Below are 20,699 nucleotides of genomic sequence, written 5' to 3' on the forward strand. Positions count from 1 at the left end.
ATAATGCAATTTACATTTTCTGAAGAAGCTCAGCAAATGCGATCCGAGGTAAAGAGGGTTAGATTTAAAATATTTAAAAGTTTTAAAATGTTCAAAAGCTAGTTTTCTGTAAGTGAACTCAGCATCGGACAAATAGTTCTGATATAGTTTATAGTCTTAAAAAAATGCAGAACATTCTGAGAATGTCATTCATCTGACTTTTTTCATCTACAGAACAGGGTAAGGCTAATTTAAGTTTGTGTAAAGAAAAGGCAAGTATATAGGTCTAACAATACTATTTTTTCATTTGGTAATTATTTTTTTTATTTTTATTTAATGCTTTGTTCATTTGGAAATGTATTTAATTTAATACAGGGATATTTTCAAAAGTATGCTAAACAATAATTTTATAGAATTGGGCTATGTTAGTGTTCCAAAAATTTATATTGTGTATTTATTTTTAATTTAAAACATCTTTGTGCACAGAAATTATGTTTTTTTGTGTTGTGGGCTAATTCCATGACTTCTGTCTATTATTTTGAATGGTATGGAAAAGCAACTTTAATAAATAAACGGATGGCTACCGCAATTAAATTAATCGCAAAGAATGGCCATTCATTTGTTCTCCGTGCACTTGTTGATGACAGGTGCATGATCCGAGATATTTGTGTTGGCACTCCTGGAAGTGTCATGACGCAGATATGTTTGCAGCATCGGATCTGTGCAGGTATGCCATTAAGACCGATCCATAACAATGCGAGTAATGCTTCACGTACAATAAATTGGTTTTCAAGGATTTATACCTTGTCATCATGATTAACACAGGTTAACGATTGGGGTAAATTCTTTCATGTGACACTAAACAAAAAGTGTTTCCAAACCAGTTTTTTTGCGACATTTTAAGTATTGAAATAAGAGTTTATGCGCTAGAGGTAAACGGAAAAATATTATGTCGACACTTGTGAAATTTTAGCGATAATTTGCATTTCCATCAGCTATATCGGTAAACTTTTTGATGCGCTACACCTTTTGTCGCGATAAAAAAAACCTTAGATGGAATCATAGTTAAGACATAATTGGGGAATGTTCAAATCAATACCCACCATAGGCATAATTTACGGGTGGGACATGTCCTTAGCACTTTTAGCCTTTGCCAGTTTTGTCCCCACCACTTTTTGAAATAGCTTTCATCAGGTAAGTGTCTGATGCAAAAGAAACCTCTCCAGTGCTTGAGCAGGAGTTTCTATTTCATTTGTGTGTGTTATAATAAGTGGCGATCCTGTGTTATCAGTGGCGTTGAGTGACAGCAGGCAGCGATGGTCTCTTGTGCCTCCAGACGCGCGCTCTACTTGCGCCACAACGAACAAAATCCAAGCACTACTTACAAGGCCTTATGTACAGATCAAGTTTTCAAATTAATTATGTGAAATATTTATTGGAACTCTTAAATTGGTAATCAAGACCGACTGTTTATCAAAACACAAACAGTTAAAGATTATTGGACATTATCTGCATGTAACCTAATTAATATTCATAAATTATTCATGATGTCACCCCCATATTAAACAAATAAATAAATGAAAGAAAATACAAATAAATCAATGACCCCACCACTTTTTAAAACAAAGTGACACCCATGGCACCGTAACACTTACATATTTTCACAGAATTCCCTGCAGATCTCTGAACTCCTGGAAAATAATACTAAAGGGACCTCAATATGGGGAAACAAATTTGTTTTGCTGTGTGCTGTGCTGGAAAAGAAACAAGCATACTTGTAACCAAAAAGGAAAACATTTTCATTCTTGTACAAGCAGAGGCTGTACCACACTGGCTATCGGAAGGTTGCTACTGATCTTAATAGCCCTGTTCTAGCTAAAAGGTCACAACTTTACTCTATTTACTATGTAAAAAGTGCTATATAAAGGTATATATTCAAAGCTGGTACAGTATAAGTATGCAAGATGATCAATGTCCACAGTCAGATAGACAATATAAGGCAATTGTCATTTAAATTTTAGCTATTGACTCATGAACAAATTTTACTGAGACAGTGTGAGACACTGTAGTTGAGAATCAATCAAACTCGATTTGATTATGAGGTGAGAAAACACAGGAGTGAAATGATTACTACACAAAAATTACAGCTCAAGAGAGCATGTAAGTCGATTGAGTACACAGAGATAAGACTGATTGTAAATAATCACCTCTAACAATAAAAGAACTGCACAGCTTCACATGACATTTTCCACATACAGTATGAATACACGGTAGGGACACAAATGAAATAACCTTGAGTCCCACTTTCTCATTGCGGCAATGAAAAGCTTTTAATTTTCTATCTGTAAATGTAACTGGCTGATTTCTGCTTTACACAAGATCTGCAGCCATTTAAGTGAAAAACTCTGCTTTAAATTTCTTAAGATCATCAAAACTTTGTCAGAAGTCTTGTTTTCCATAGTCTTCCATAATAAGGCAATTCAATCATTATAATGCAATCTAGCATGGTTTAAAGGGAAATATCACCCAAAAATTAAAATTCTGTCATAATTTACTGATTTCTTCCATGGAACGCAAATGGAGATGTTGGACAGAGTTTTAGGACTACAACCTCAGTCACCATTCACTTTCATTGCATATTTTTTTCCACAAAATAATTTTACCTAACATCTCCTTGTATGTCCCATGGAAGAAAAAATACATAGGGGATTACAACAACATTAAGGTGAGTAAATGATGACAAAATTTGCTTTTTAAGGTGAACTATCCCTTTAAGATGTGGGCACACCAGGCTTTGAGCATGCAAAATTACTTGCCAACGATTATCGAAAACAGGATATAATGTCACACTCTATGGCTTGTTTTTAATAAATAAAAAAATACATTATAAATAAAAATTCAAAATGTAACAATTTACAGTCTACTTCACTTTCCCTCAACACTGCAAATCATGCAGCTTTGAAGTTTGTGTTCTTTACATTGAGCCAAAAGTTCAAACTGTGACGTTAAGATCCTTTATTGGTCATATGTCTTTGCACTATGCAATTTCGCAGGTCAGAGTACACCAAACTGTGGCTTGCAAGCAAATGGAGCACAAAGTCTAGTGTAACGGCACCTTTATTTCTGGTCAGTCAATATGTTGCTCAAATAAACCACCTGATTGTGGAAAGGCTGTGAAAAATTAATTCAGATTTAGCATTAGTCACACATTTTGCATAATCACCCTCTTTCCCCTGGTCTGATGATCACACCCTCTTCTGGGCTACACCGTGAACCGATCACCCATTTTAATGTTGCTATTTTTTCACCAATGACAAATATCACCTTGCACGGCAGATTTTAATGACATAAATCTCCACACACTCTGAGAGGAGCCATAAAACATAAGAGACCTCACTCTCCTTAGATAACAATCACCCGGTGGAGAAGTCAGTGAAAACTGCCAGTTCAAACTGCCGTAATTCAAGCAGAGCAGCTCTCAGATCACCTCAGGGCAAATAAAGAGATTAACTCACTGCTGCATGCAGACACTTACATAATGCACAGTATAACTGCATTGGTATACATAATGATAGCCGACATAATATGTTGTGCAGCTATTATGTTTACCTTTAATCTCTGTTACTGTTATCCAGGGGCCGGTTGCACCAGCAACGTACATTACAACTTAGCCTAATTGTGGCGTAAATGGGCACTAAGTCACAATTTATCCACTACTAAGTATGTGAGTGTTGCACCATTAAACTTAGGTATAACGTAACCCTACGTATAAACTAAACATTTACGGAAGCCTTCGACCAGGAGTAACGGATGGAATAAAAAAGCAGACTCATTTAATGACCTCAGTGAGCTCATGTTTTGGTTGACAGGCTTCAGTCCTTTCAACATATATGATGATGTTGGCATTTACACTCGTTTACATTTACAGGAGAAAACTTTATTTAAAAAACGTACTTCTTCAGCATGAAAACGACCTAACAATGCACTTTCCTGTGTACTCCACCCGGTGTCAAGATTCGACATATACGAAATATATATTAAAATGAATAACCAGCCTACTTTTCCAGCCTGTTGTATTAGTATTTATTGCCCCTTATTCATATTAGATACAGTTATTAAATATTGTTATTTATATAGGCTAAATATATCATTAATGAAATCTTGATTTATTACGTATCATATTTTAATGGGGATATAATTTATTACAGCTGACAGTTACGTGAGTAAACAAGGTTTGAACATCAACCGTAACGAGATAAAACTCACTGAAATTCACGGCTTTTTATCAGTTCTGTGTACAAATTTGAAGGCTTTTTATTGGATCAATTAAGGTAAACGTCATACTATGCGACTACGCATTCCTTTATGGTGAGCTTACGACCTACTAGTTAAGTCTTGCCTTAAGAACAGGTGGTGTAACCAAATTAAGCACTGACTTAGTTACAAACTAACTAGTAGTTACTAAGCCCTTAGTGTGAACTTTACATCCTAACTTACGTGAGAACTTACGCACAGCTGGTGCAACCCTACCCAGATGCCTTTGTTTAGTATGCATGCTTTTTATGTAAATTACTTTAAGCTGCCTTTAGCCAGGGTGAAAGGTACAATTTAAAATTATCATTATAACATAACAAATGCAGTACATCTTGGGCCTAATCACAATGCGCTATAGAATTCTGAACTATCTAAAATTAAAATGAGGCCTGAATACATGTGCTGTGCTGGCTAGACAATGCTACTTAATTATAAATAAATAATAGAGGTGGGGTGAAAGTATTGCAACATTTAACCTTATGATACTGCATCAATGTTCAAGAACTACAAAAATCAACTGTTTTAGTGACATTTTTCACATTAATATTTTTTTGCCGTAAAAAAGAGACATTTGGCAAATTGACATTTAATTATTTCTATTCGACCAAAATGCAAACTCAGAACAAGCTTAGAATATACAGTATGTCTATTACTTGTTGTATTTGTAAGGATGTCCATACAGATCCTCAGAACACCTTGACTTCAAGGGTTTTTGTGAAATAATAAATACGTTGGAACCAAGGTACAATATTCCTTCACATTAATTTTGACAGACACTGATGTGCCTATGCTCTCGCTATTTATATGGCTCTTCACTGAAGCAGGAAGTTCAGCACTTGATGCTTAAAGCACCAAAGTACAGTGAAGATGGATGAGAAACAAGTGAGAAACAGATTGCAACAGTTTTGTGTTGCAATAGAAGCATAACAATATTATCATATCATGAACCATATATGGATATACAGTAATATTTTATTGCCTGGTCCCTGCTAATAAACCCTAATAAATAATTTTGTGCAATGATTCTTTTCAAATCAATCACATTTGATAAATGATGGCTATTATATATTAAAATGTAATTTTGAGCATAACATATACAGTACATTCAAAGACCTCTCTGGATGAATATGAGCATTCTAAGATGAATCTTAGAATTCTAAGCTACATGATTCTATAGAATTAAAATGAGAAGGTCTGAATAAATGTGTGCAGCTACAGTCTAGGCCTGAACACAGTATTGGTTAGATAATGCTAAATAATTACAGTATATTAATACTTATTTTCAAAACAATCAGATTTGATAGGTGAAGGCTATTTCACAGCAGAAATGTGCATTATTTCAATTCAGGTTCACAATTATCAATACACATTGAGCAATCATGCATATGACCATTAAAAGCATGCGTATTTTTCACTCTCATGGCTAAAGACCAAGAGAGAAAGTAAGAGCGCTTCAGAGGCTTTCAATCTCTTGTAATAGTGTTATTATCTTAATGGAGGTACCAAACACACAAGACTGGAAAGGTCCGTGTCCCTTTGTTTTGTGAGCCTGAGAGTAAGTGGTTTTATATTACCCTGCTCTGCTATATGTCTACCACTCCATATGAAATGCGCATTACTCTCGGGAGCCACGGCGAACAGCCCAAGATATTGTTCCATCCTCACCCTATGAGGCACATCAGAGTAATCAAGTTCAAATTGCATCTTTCTTAAGAGGGTCAAGCCACTGTTCATATTAAGGGCACAGGGCATTAAGTGTGACTGCAGGTGGTAATGTTGGAGAGCAAAAATGTTTGACACGTATGCAAAGTATGAGTGTATGAAGGCAGGTGAGATTTTGCATGTTTCTGCCTTCATTCGTACAATGGGCCTCATTCATTAAACTTTCATGAATCTATGAGTTAATTCGGAGTGATTTCAGCATAAAATGGACCTTCCCAAAAACTTTCAGCTGGATTCTCAAATGCTGCATGCTCCCCAGATTTGTTTGTAAAATGTGCCTATGTTAGTGAATTCCAAGCATTCCAAAACAGTGAGCGCGAGCACGTTCATTCACACCATATACAGAAGGCCCCAGACTCGCTAGTAAATGCTGCTAACATCTATAAGGAACAGTAATTAAATTTATGAATGAAGTGCATTCACCTCGTAAAATTTTGATTTAGCAAGCACAATAGCATCCCAAACAAAGTGAGGACTTGCCGTCATCGCATGTTTTTGCTGTCATCGGAGGCTCTTTTGTAAATCAAACAGTTCAAGAAGTCAATAAAAATGGTGTGACATGAGTGTATAAAATTTCTGTTTATGCAAGGAGGATGATGTCCACCACCATTAACCTTCTCTGGTTCAGTTTGCAGTACATCGCCAGCATCATTTGTGAAACTTCTTGGCTAAATCATGATGATAGCAGTGATATACTTGCAAGTTGCAACTGGAAGAATCTTCAGAGAAATTAACAGAATGCCTGAAGAAGATCTTTGACCTACTGCAGGAATCAACAACCATTTTGAAATGGAGTGCCATTTTTTATCCCCCACCCCCCACCGATGATTTTGATATAATCATGATCCTGCATGTGAATTTTCATTTAATGAAATGATTTAATGAAACAAAACCTTTTGTACAAAATGAGTTAACACTGTTAATGTCACAAATTTGCTTATTTGATTACTGATAACTAAATTGTGTGGTATCTAACATATTTCTTATATTATGTCATTGCAAACAACAGCGAGACAGGAGCAGGCTATTTTATTTATGTTTTTCGCACCAGCATTCCAATCTACATCTTGATGTAATCCTTCCTCGTGATCACACAGCATGTTTTCATCAGGTGAATGGGAGTGTGACGAGACTCGCGCTGCGCTTGCAAGCCATTCGCGCATCACAAGGCAATCAACTATTTAGCTCTTTTCTGTGAATCGCACCTGCAAAATCCTAAAACTTTATTTCCAGGTTTAATTTATATTTTGAATAGACTTGAAAAGATTTTTTAACCCCATGATGTGGGTTTATGTTTTCTCTTTTAATCATTTAATGTAATTTTGAGTGTGACCATGGTTTAAGGAGGGTGTGCCTGTATGATGGGTTGGAAATCTCAAGGATTAACAGTGGTGTTTTCCTTATTACATAACGTGTTGTTCTGAAAGCAAAAAGAAACAAATGAAACACGAAATTAAGGCTGTCATCTACACAGCCTGACTGAAGCAAAGCGGGCGCGTTTACTTGCGCAATTAACCGAAAGTGAAGCGCTGCCGGCTCGTGATGCATAAATGGCTTGCACGCGCTGCACGAGTCTGTTGGGTATACTGCAGTCTTGTCACTTTTAACTTTTTGTTTAGCCTTCCATTCAGCTCATGAATATATGCTGCGTGATCATGAGGAAGGATTACATCAAGATGTAGATTGGAATGCAGGTGCGGAATTTATATAAATGAAATGGTCTACTCCTCTCTCGCCATTGCTGGCATGCCAGTAATTACCCTTCCATGTGCCAGTGCCATAGGTTGCCGACCCCTGACCTACTATAAACGCTGTAAGCGTTTTTCCCATTGTATTGTGTACGCATCTGTCCACAATGTTTTTATCTATTAGTTTAACAGCATTAGCATTGACCATATGTTAACAACTGAACGCGATTTACCAATGTCTATACTAAATTATGAAACCTAAATTATAGAGCTCATATAAAATAAAAACTGTCCAACTAGTCACGTTAAATCAAACACAAACGGCATCTTTCCATGAACCTTTCACCCCATGTCAAGCACAAAACAATATGCAGAGTTGGGAAAAAATATACTTTGAAAAACAAATGCAAGCAGCAAAGAAACATTCTTAAATAAGTATAAACTATGGTTTAAAAAGAAAACAAAGCTTTTTATTTATTTATTTTGCTTTTTTTTTTTTTTTACTAATTTATGTTATTTTTTTAAAGTTAACTAATTTAATTATTAGTACATATTTTCATACCTGTTTAATTTAACTCCTATCAAAATGTAGTCAAGACAGTTTTCCTGAAAGAACACAAAACGTTCGGATGTCTTATGCACGATTTACACATAGTCAGCAGCAGGAGTAAATTTTGGTAAGTCCACATAAGCCATTTGTTTCACATGAAGCGAAATAAATTAGCCTGGCATCAAATGCTGAGACATTTTTTCTGGCACACACAAAGAAGTCCAATTATCTTTACCCTTTTTCTGGAAAGAGCGCAATTACAGGGAAACAATGTGACGTTGATGATTTTCGATAGCTGAATGCCATGGGATCATCGAGAAAGGATACATGAGCTATTAGATTTGAACACCGGACATTATCATTGCAAGGTGAGATATTCAATTACATCATTCCCCCACAGATTGATCACTTGGCTGACTGAGACCCCCTCCCTCGCACCCTCCCTCTTGACAGCGCAATTTAATTTATAGTCAGTGAAATGGAAATTATGAGGAAAAAAACACTCCTTTTTCCAGTCAACATGGTCACCATTCACTTGTGTACCATTCAACCTATTATGGTTCCAAATAGAACCTTACCACTGTGTGAGGAACACATGCCTCATGACAAGAACTAATAAGTAATAAGACAAGAACTAAAACTAATTTAATGCCTCATGACAAGAACTAATAAGTATAAGATTTTTTTTTCATCCCTTGGTTATTCTAGCCTCTCTCAAATATTATATTCTATTCCCTATTTGTGTGATCGTTGAGTGTGCCCAGACCACAATTCAGTTCAAATCATCTGGTGCACTCTTCACCCATGCTCTCACTGTCACCATGACATGTGCATTACCATAATGTATCTCTCCAGTATGACACTGAGGGTAATTGCAATTACTACATCTCTCTTCCCATTGTCACTTTATTTGCAAATGGATAGCGACAAAAATATTCCTTTGTCTTGAGTGACATAAATGTGGTCAGCTTAAAACTTGATCCAGGGAAGCTTTAAGAGACTGAGGTCACCTTGCCCTTTGCCTTCGTCCCGCTTCCACCCCAGGTAGTTAACAACAGCAAACCTCTTGTTATCCACCATGCTATTGGTGACAGCTTTGCACGCCCCGCTGCTGTCAACACACAGAGGAGCAGTGGTGCAGTGAGATAGGATTGCGTAGACAGCCTCTTCATAATGCTCGTGGGCCTTCGCAATGTCACGCTCAATGCTGCGGCCTTGTTTGGAGCTGAGGGAAGGTTATCAGTCCTGACACACGCTTATCAGCACACGTCCATCTCATAGCACCAGCACTGTGTGCGCCACCCACTAAAGTATACAGATACTGCTTACCCGTGCCAGGAGTGGGCCGCCACAGCTAATTCAACATGACTGTCTCTCAAGAGAGAGAAAGCTGAGATTTTGAAGGGAAGGAGGGACAGAGCTCAAAACTGTTTCCTCTCAGCAAAACAGACAATATCTTCCCAGAAGGAAAGGACCCTGTGCATCAAGTCTACTGTCATCCAGTATGTTTCCCATCAGTTTAGGCTTGCTGTTTTGTTAAGCCTCACTTAACATCACTGAGGGAGGATTTTCGGGATTTGAGAGCTGATTCAATCATGGGTAATTGCTATCGGATAATAAAAGAAGGCTACACAAGGTGGGCTTATTCACCAGTATTCTTAGGGGCTTATTGGCAAAATATCTCTGTTGCCAATTATCTTTCCCTTTCTGACAGGTGCTCAATAACAGGCACTGGGTTCTTTCAATTGAGTGATAAACTCGAGCTCCTTTTGAGTAAAGAAAGTGTGTGACATGAGGGGATTGAGTCTGATCCTTAAGACTGCTTATATCCCGACACAGCTCGACCCATCCTCTCGCCCCACGGCACGCTTTTGCAATCCATTAATCATATTCTCTTAAAAAACTGCTGGAGAATCAATACACTGCCATCTCTGATTTACTTCATTACATGATATTAAACATTCAGATGACACAGTCTATGTCTTGAGTCTGCAATCCGGGGCACTGCTGAATGTTGCACTGAGAGTACAGAGCCAATTTTATGTAGCTAGCAATTACGGTTGGCTGATATCAAATATTCATGATATATTTGCAATTTTGGTGATATAAAATTATCATGAATGTTGCAAAAAAAACAAAAATGCTATTTTTTCTTCTTTATTAGATACACAAGTGGAAAGACAGCGGAGAAGAGACATCGGGAAAGGACCTCGAGTTGGGTCTCGAACTCATGTCGCCTGTAATGCTACTGCCCCATATGTATGAGCAATGCCCACAAGGCTACCAGGCTCTAATTTTGCAATAATTGTAATTGTGCTTTTCATTAGGCCATTAAAGATCCTTAAGACTGTGTTATTAGATCAGTTTTGCGATCAGGGATGTTTTAATAGCATCTCTGATGTAAATTTCAGTAGCCAAAAACAGAGTAGGTAAGTTCGATTAATGAGTCACAATGAATAAATTCAAAGTTCAAACGATTAGTCAACATTTTTTCAGTAAAAATAGGAAGGCTAAATATTGCTGTTTATTACCATTATTTATTTATTAGTGCACATAAATAAAAAATAAAAAATAAAAATAAAAAACATGCCTTGATTATTTTTTAGTAGATTTTCAATGTTTTAACTCTTGCATTAAACATTTTAAACCACGTTGTTTTCACAAATTTTTGAAAAGCATTTATAGCATTTTCTACAAATAATTGTTTTAATGTCATGTGGTATAACATGGTGTAACCATCAAGTGAAAGGCATTAAAATACTTTCCTTGCACAATGAATACATAAGAGTGTTTGCAACTTCATCATTAATAACATAAAACTTATTAAACATATTTTTCAAGGTGAATATTTAGTTATTTATTTATTTATTTTTAAAAAATATGATTTTTTTGAGTCAAAAATATCAAGTTTTTCTCAGGGTTACACCAAATGACCTGAACAACATGTGCCTTTTCATATAAATGTAAAAATATTATGTGTTTTTTGTTGTTGTTGTTGTTTGTTTTGTTTTGTTTTTTGGGTGACTATGACAACAAATTGGCTAACTACATCATATTTTAAAATAAAGTTTCACTGCTTTTTTTTATTTTTTTAAGAAATACAATACTCAAGCCGACATTTATTTTTTTCAAGAATTTTAGCTTTAAATTAGAATTTCATAAGATTTGTTATTTTTTAACATTTTTATGTCTCCGGACGGTTACACCAAGTAATATGTCAAAATGACTTTGACAAAAAATTATCACAGAAGAGGTATATTCAAGTAATTGTTTTGTGTGAATTGCATTTGTAAAGTATTTTTGAGTAAAGCAAATACATACATATCAACATTTAATGTTGAATATCATCAAAAGGCTGAAATGTATTAAGAATATTAGCTTTTTTATTTATACCAAACAGCCCTACTAGCAATGCAAAGGCCTACCTGTCACATTGGCTTTAATTGCATTAAAACATCTATGAAATTTCCACAGAGGCAGGTGAGGTTGTTTTGCTTCCAGAATGCCTTTTGAGGAAATTATAAGGGGAGGTCAGCATAGGCAGAAAGGACAACACCCTGCATGATATTTTTGTCCCTGTCAACTCCGCAGTGCCTGCTCACTGATTTGTCTTTAATGAAGAGACTTTTTTGCAGTTACGCTCGCCCAAGGCTAAAGCTGTGCAACCAAGGCAAAACAAATGAGAGAGGAGCAATTACAAGACGCAATAAACAGACTCAGCATTTTCCCTTTGAACAGTAGAATTACATCACAGTTGCAGAAACCAAAAGCAAGCAGGTACCCAAGGGCGGAATCAAATGAGCCAACAGCACCCCTCAGCAGCTGGTGAGGGGTGCACATGTACAACATAGAGAGGGGAAAGCAGAGGGGATTCAGTAGACACTAACACTAGACCTGGTTTCTTCTGCGTGGTTGACAGTGCGGAAAGAAGGAAGAAGTGTGATCTAGTAATGATTATCTATGAAGGGAACTACAACCAGTATGCCTACAAAAGAAATGGTAAGTGAGATGCAGCTAACCCAGCCCAAGTGCAAGATGCTTTCAGGGGACTAAATATGCCACAATGACAGCTGGCTAAAAGAATCACTGATTACACTCTCGTCACAAGCAGCAGCCGGCTGCGGTGCAAATGAGCTTATCCATGTTGTTCTCAGAGCTAGAGTTAGGCATGATTAAGGAATTCAAACCTATGAATATGATGCTACGCTGTAAAACTATTTAGTAATTTTAACGGTAAAAGACTGTAAACATTTTACAGTAAATTGGTTAATGAATATTACCATAAAATATGTTAAAAATGTGTAATATATTTTAAAAGACAATACTGTAGTTTTACAGTAAAATGTTGTAAAAAAATGAAATTTGTTTAGATGTAAAAAGTATGATTTTCCCGTATAATTAATGGTAAAAATGTATATTTTGTTTAACAAGAGAGTACATGTACTTTTTACGGTAAATTATTGTTAAAATTACAGTAAAAAAACAGTAATCAGGCGTTCCCAGAATGCCCTGCGTGACCCATTACATTTCATTACATTTTATGGGAATGGTTATGTTTCTTCTTATTTTTAATATCAGTTATGTACTTTGGGGTGTTCTGTGTTATATTTCATGTAGTTTAATGTTTATTGCATAATTTTAATTTCACATGTGTTACCCTGATGGTGTTTAGTGTTTGTGTGAGTGACACTGAGCACTGTCTCTACATTATAAAGTGAAAAGCTGATTTTTACCATTTCAGAAGGTTAATATATTAAGTTTATCATTTAATAATATAAACGACGGTACAGCACCATAAAATATACTGTAAAAACAACAGTTTTAAACAGTTTTTTTTTTAAACAACGGGATTTTTTTTTTTTTTTTTTACAGTGAATCGTGAATCTCTTAAAGATCAATCATTCAATAGATTGAATAATTTCCTCCTCTTTGAGAACATTAAAGAGATTAACAATACATATTATCTCAGATGATAACATCATCCTTTTCATTTTTACACGATGTGCAAGAAAATGTTCTTTCATTTTTGAATGGTGATTTATGTTTCCCTGAAGGCAAAGCTGCTGACTTCCTAAGTGCCCCTAAATGCATAATCTTGTGAGAGGCAAATGTACAATAATGTAAACTATTCATTAACAACTGAGCATGGCACATAAAGATATGTTTTTGTATCTTAAAAGTTTAATTCGAGTACTGCTTCTGATGTCAAATGTCTTATTTTCTGGGGGACTGTAGTTTAAATCTCTCAGTTTGTGAACAAGGGGAAAAATATGCTTTTTGATTCAAAAAGTGCCAGTACATTGAACATGATAAACTTTACCTAAAACATATACGTATACATGTTGCTTAAATAAGTGGTCAAACAAATTATTGGGGAAAAGTGTTGACCGTTTACCTATACTTCAAATAATTAGCCAAACTAATATGAAATAGCTGTGGTTGTGGTTTGCAGCAGTTAAATATCTTGAAATGTAAATGCATTTCTTGAAAGTTAAGCTAGTCTGACACGAAGTTTATTTAAAAAAAAAAAAAACATCTGAAAGTACAAGGAGGATATCCACATATCCTTCAATGGTAATATTACATGTGCGCTGAGGCTCATCCAAGCTTGTCATTTACAGACCAGACCAGACCTGATTGACGGTAAACTCAGTGGAGTTATGAGATGTTAAAGGTGTTTACTCACCTGCTCTCCAGGCTCATGCGACTTCATAAGGCTCTTCTCTCTGTACATTGACCAAAGGCCGACGTTTGGCAGAAAAATTAAAGCCACCATGAACAAAAATGCCATCTGCAGAACGCGCTTTTCCCTCCTCTTCATTTTGAAGACGCAAATAAGACACAATCCAACTCTAAATAGACGCGAGCCTGCCGTGTGTGAATTCGAGCTCCTTACACTCCCTTACAGAAGACGACAAACTTTCACCTGCAAGGAAGAAAGAGAAGTCACGTCAAGCAGCATAAAAAGCATATATATATATGAAGCACAGCAACAGCAACAACACTTGTTTTATTACGCGTATTAATCTCGGGCTCGCGAGCAATGTTGTCCGTTCTCTTAACTGTATACACAATTAACCAAACATTAATTGAGCACTCTACAACATAGCACAATATCTGACATAATTATGTAACCGTTATGATAGCTTAGACAATAAATACACGGATAAGAGCTTACCACACACCCGGAATTTAAGAGAACGTGCGAGCAATAGTATGAACACGGCTTACAATAGAGGGTTATTTGCACGTTGAGACATGTATGTCGCTCAGTAATCCCATCTTCTTTGTTGAGAATGTACAACGAGAACGTTTCCGATTATAATTGCTGAACAACGACGAGCGCCGCGTTTTTATCTGTGGCAATGCGTTCGTGATACAATTTGAAATCGTCTCTTGCTCTTCATTAAGACCCGCTTGCGCGTTCCACCTACTCAAGATTTAAGGATTCTTTCTCTTTCCTCCTTGGGAGACGTCTCATCGCCCTCGAGTTTTTAGATATTGCGGTTATAAACCACGTGTGCAGCATACCGCCTTTACTAATGCGCCCAGCCTTTTCACTAAACAACTAAGAGGTGGCAACATCAAGCCAGTATTGAGTTCCTTAGGTTTGAGCTGAATTTTTTTAGCTCTGCTTGTTGTTTAAATGCAATGTATCTGTGAAACAATTACCTGTATTCTGATTACATTATTTTTTCAAATATTGCTCCTTCTGGTTGACATTTTGAACAAGATGACTCTATATATATACACACACACACACACACACACACACACACACACACACACACACACACACACACACACACACATATATATATATATATATATATATATATATATATATATATATATATATATATATATATATATAAGGCAGCTGCAGAACAGCATATGAAGAGATCATACACAAGGGATCCCCTGATGTTTCTAAGTGAATTGCAGATCTTCATTTTGTCAGTACAAGGTTCGATCTAGATCTGAATATTTTAAGGCACTGATACACAGTTTAAGATACATTTTCCATTGCTATTGTAAATAACTTTGTGGTTGATATGGTTTGAAATTACAACATTACCAACAGAGGGGGCTATTAGGCATGGCCTGTTCTGCAACCAACTGTTCATACAGTATTGTTCTGCGAAAATACAACAAGTGATGGGGCCCCAGACACACCATTTAAATGACCCAGTGTTGAAAAGTCCTATTAATGTTAAAGGTGTTTTAATAAAATAAGATTCTGTCCACACGTACAAATTATTTCAATGAAATATTAGACTAGAAAGTGTTAGAATAGTGTTAGAATAAAACAATATTTGCATAATATTGTTATACAATACTTTGCAAAAGACTTAAAATAATATAGTGCATAGGCATAATGAGTATGTCTTCAAAAATAACGGCATAAATAGATTTCATTTATCAATTAACGTCATACTAAGTCCAGTAATCATACAAAAAGCGAAATCAATATTTGGTGTTATCACCTTTGCCTTCAAAATAACACCAATTCTCATAGGTACACCTGGACACAGTTTTTCTTGGTTGTTGGCAGATAGGATGTTCCAAGCTTCTTGGAGAATTTGCCGCAGTTCTTCTATCTATTTAGGCAGTCTCAATTGCTTCTGTCTCTTCAGAAGAGAGAGGGGGGCTCTGTGGGGACCATGCCATCTGTTGCAGGACTCCCTGTTCTTCTATTCTATTATATTCTATTTGCAAAAGGAATGTTTGGGAGTCTAAAATTTAAATTTCCTTAATTATGGGGATACTGATGATATGCACCACTCCATTCAAGCAAAGCTACAACCTGTTTTCTTCAGCACCACGGACAGCGATTTGCACAAGCACAGTTAGTCTCTAACTAAATTGGATCATGTGAATTTGCTTAGCAAGCATAGTTTTCTTTCTTGTTTTGACATATTTCTATTGAAACAGGAAGTTGGGAGCGGAGCATAACAAAGGGCTTGTCCAATAGTTGCCAGTAGCCTTTAGTTTGCATCACAGCCAATAACATGATTTGCTCACAAAACTTTAAGCAGGCAACTGAGGCCACATCCCCTCTTATCAGTTTTCGTTTCATTTATTGTTTTCCAATGTATGCCGTAATGGAGTGTGTTTTGGAGTGTTTTTGTTGGAGACAAATGCTATAGTGTGGATAAGAGGCGTAAACAAAAATGTATCATTGTGGACGTTGCCTAAGAGGTACTGTGAAAATATACTGCTGCTCAGAATTGTAAGTTGTCTAGCTAAATTAGTTCTTTGTTTGACAACATATAGGAGGGGGTTACCATAGATGACTATTGAAGAGCTGTTATCATTTGTCAAACTGCACATTTTCATGTTCTCATAATGTAGCTAGAAACTTGAAAATGTCAAATCTATCTGAAAATTCGTAGTGGCACACATTTTCCTGAGGCAACAGACAGCATTCAAACTGTAAAGAAACATTAGTTCAAGGCCTTCAAAATGTCTACTACTCTTTATCTTAATTATTACAGTGCAGCACATCAGTCAAATTATTTTATAAATCCTATTGGACATGACAGAGGTGAATGAGCCATCTCAGTCTCCCACATAGATTAAACCCTGCCAATGATGTTGAGAGACAGAAATAAAACAAAGGTGAAAGAAAGGTGAGAAGTGTAATATCAGCACCATACTGTTGTTCTGATAGAAAACAAGAATGCAATTACCTTTTTCATATCATTTCAGCAATAAAAATGCTTTTTAATAAAAAAGTATTTGTTATTTTATGAACTATGAGAACACAGTCCCTCCTCTTACAGAATACACATTGTGACTGACTTCAGTACCTTACAAATATACATATTCTGACCCAATTGCTGTTAATTAATTTGGACCTCAGTGATTAACAGCCTAAAAGGTTTATTTATTCACTCCAATGCAGTGCAGACAGTGATTTATGTAATATGTGAACAAATTGAAAACTGAAAGGTGTGAAACATACAGTATGAAACTGTGAAAGATGTTTCAGTTGGACTTGATCATTTACACATGAGTAATTTTATTACCACTGGATATGTGACAAGTTGCTATTATTTGTGACACTGGCTTTAGTCAGCCTCACAAACCCACAAATACATGTTCACAAGGAGTGTTGTCAGCTCTGAGGTCAAACCAAAGGGTTGGCTTCAACATTACCCCTGGAGAAAATTTGGGGTCAAATGCCAAGGTCTTACATTCAGTTTATCCTGTATGGCTTCTCTCTCTCTCTCTCTCTCTCTCTCTCTCTCTCTCTCTCTACTATGTAACTGTAGACTACTATGTAACTATTTGACTGTTGTGTTAGGCAGAATGTTAGTCTCAGTAACCATTCACTTTCATTGTATGAAAAAAAAAAAAAAGATGCAGTGAAAGTGAATGGTGACTGAGGCTAACAATTTGCCTAATGTTTCCATGGCAAAAAAAGAAAGTCATATGGGTTCGGAACAACATGAGGGCGAGTTAATGATGACAGAGTTTTCATTTTTGGGTTAACTATCCCTTTATTTCAACCTACCCAGATCCCCAGATATGTTGCAAGTAAAATTAACACACCATAGACCAAGTGACATAAATAAAAGGTTGGGATGAATATTGGATGACAGCCACACACAAATAACAGTGCAAATATGGTTTCCATCAAATGTACTCAGCATCAGTGTAAACTGATGGAGTGACAAAATAATGGGCATGCTAATATTCGGCAGTCTTGTGTGCAGATGCTATGGAGGACAAGCACAATGAGATATTCTAATCACAACGCAATGAGCTAAATGCCATGCCTGCAGCTAATTGTGAAATGTGACAAATGAGTGTTCATCGGAGGAGAAGAAGACAAATTGTTTGCCTGAGGACGAGTGTGCATTTGGAGGATTTCAGAAAAAGTTATGAGTAAATAAACAGACACAGGCTGTTTTCTGCACACAAACACACACACAGCAACATGCACTGTAATCCGTCTGTTGATAAGCAAGTCCCAAGAAATGCATACAAGTATAAACAGTCTAAAAATTGATGAGTGAATAAAATTTTTATTAGCTCAGTGAAATGCCATTACAAAAAAAAAAAAAAAAAAAAAAAAAAAAAAATCAGTATGAAGTTAATATTACACTAAATATGCAGATGACATGTGTACGCATCTAAAGCTTCCAACAAAAAATACACCAATCAGTTAAACTGTAGAAAAATTGCGAAACACTTTGATTCTTTTATCAGAAAATCATCACGGTGACTTCAGGCGAAACACAAACTTTGTTCATTAGACGGCCCTTTGAAGTAGAAATACGCCTTGACAGACTGTACGAATGCTTAAATCATTTTGCAAAGGGCTGAACAATTTCATTACATTCATCCACCTAGGTAGAAGAAGGTCATAATTAATAGGGAATGTGCCAGTGTAGTTACTAAAGTGTTAATATCAATAAGAAAGAAATGTTAATGGATGCAAGTCCTCACACACAAAACCTACAAAATCTTTAGGGGTGAGTGAATCCATGACTGTTCCACAAAGCCGTTCATGACACAACCTTTCTGGCAGTTGTTACAATTCCACTGTATGTGCTTGGTGTCTTTTCACCTCAGCATGTTCTCCATGCTGCTCAGAGAAAAGGAATAACTGAGAGCAGAGGGAATTGAGCCCTACTTCATCCCTCTTGACTGGGAACAAGGAGTTTCTCTTACGCTTGTTAACCGGACGCCGCTGCTCTGCCTGCACGATGCTTCACAGAATGTATCTGAAATTCTCATCCACCAAATACACTGCCTTTCACAATTCTGATACTTTATGGTTAGGCTTTTCAATGAGGGGCTATTGGAGGTACTCCAGGAAGTCAGTGGAGAATAAACAGTGTATATATATATATATATATATATATATATATATATATAAATATAATGGACCTTAGTCAGAGTAGCGCCATATTTAATTTTACATTACACTGAGTGTTCAGCTGACGAAACATCGAAAAACATCTTTCCAAAAAAATGTAAGGAAGCAAAAAAACTCCAGAAAACACAAGTTCAGTCATGCCAACTCTCGGAAGATTTAGCATGTTAATGTGGGTATGACATATTGATAGGATATTGGTCTTGGCGGACTACTGTAGATCTGCTATGCTGCTGCAGCTGCAGAGCATGTATGGAGACTTGCCAAGACGTATGTACTGCTGCTGCTTCGAAGAGCCATGTGCTCCAAGTGTATGCTAGCTAGGTGTGCCTAGGCCACAGGCCAAGTGGCATAACGTTAATGAACTAAATTTCTATGTGTGCCTCGGCCTGCTTAGCTGAATAACTTAAATACTAGTGACCTAACTCATAATGTGTACCTGAGCTAGGAAAATCTGAAGATTATTTAACTAGTGACTTATTTAATAGTGTTTTCAGAGAAACCAGCTTAACTGCGAAACTGAGCCATTAAAATAAAAGACAAGAAGAGAGAGACGCAAGATGATTGGCTACCCAATAACAAGTAAGAGAACCAAGCTTATGCCATGCAAGCCGATTAGCTTAACATGTCACGTATGTTTAGGTAGATTACTGCTCTAGCATAGGTTAGATATATTTATATAAGTTAGGAAAATAATGTCGCTGTACTTTGGTCATTTATAAGTAGGTATAGCTGCATGCCAGAGACCTCCAAATGGGGCAGAATCTCCAAAAGAGGGTGGGGTTACTCCAGAAGGGGCAGGGTTACTCCAAAATGGAGTTGCGCCAACTCCACAAGGTTAGGGTTAGGGAAGGGATTAGGTTAGGGGCTCCCTCTATCTTTGCTGGCGGTTTGGAGCTCCCGTCACTTTTAGGTGCTCTGTCTGCAGCTATATCCTTCTCGTCATTTGTGAAAATAAGATCTAATCAAGGACATTAATAGTGCATGCCATTGTACAGTCTGTAACTCCATCCCTGACAGCCTCGTTTTCATCTGTGTAAAACTCAAAATGGCTGCTATCCTAACAAGAGTAGAATTAGGAATGGGAATCGTAAGAAATTTAACATTTCCGATTCCAATTCCTCTTAATGATTTCGATTCCTTATAGGTTCCACTAATGATTCTTACTTTTGAGGAAGAAATATTTAGAGGTAAGAAATGGCAATTTTTATTGGATTTATTGCCCTCAACAGTACATTGTCAAAATATGAGATAATTCCATATTCCATAGAACAGATATAACGAATAAAATAAGTTAATTAAACGCTAAACATTTTACACATACTTTTTAATGACTTTTCAAAGACTTTTTAGTGGCATAAAATAAATCCATTAATTTGTCCTTCTGTAACGATATATTTAATAAAAATTCTAAACAAATGAAAAGTCCTAACATATTTCATTTATTTTTTCCCCCCATAAAATTCCACTGATTACAACAAAACTCATAATGTGTGGGCCTATCTTTGACTGCACATTCATCTCATATGAACAAACAGTCAGTAACTGCACTGCCTGA

At 36.3% G+C, this 20,699-nt stretch overlaps 1 protein-coding gene across 4 annotated transcripts in view; it reads right to left on the reverse strand.

The window, feature by feature from the left end:
- galntl6 (polypeptide N-acetylgalactosaminyltransferase like 6) overlaps positions 1-14,807 on the reverse strand; it is a 339,132-nt gene extending 324,325 nt beyond the window's left edge. The window contains exons 1-2 of one of the 4 annotated variants that reach the window (XM_051702941.1): positions 14,688-14,807; positions 13,940-14,179 (exon numbers count right to left, since the gene is read on the reverse strand). In XM_051702941.1, coding sequence (XP_051558901.1) covers positions 13,940-14,074 — 135 coding nt within the window. In that variant the 5' untranslated portion in view covers positions 14,075-14,179; positions 14,688-14,807. Of the gene's footprint in view, positions 1-13,939; positions 14,180-14,431 lie in introns of all 4 variants that reach the window. The other 3 variants (XM_051702940.1, XM_051702938.1, XM_051702939.1) reach the window with 3 other exon arrangements.
- Between the last annotated feature and the right edge of the window lie 5,892 nt (positions 14,808-20,699).

This window comes from Myxocyprinus asiaticus, chromosome 7 (assembly GCF_019703515.2).
Source record: "Myxocyprinus asiaticus isolate MX2 ecotype Aquarium Trade chromosome 7, UBuf_Myxa_2, whole genome shotgun sequence".
Lineage (NCBI taxonomy): Eukaryota > Metazoa > Chordata > Actinopteri > Cypriniformes > Catostomidae > Myxocyprinus > Myxocyprinus asiaticus.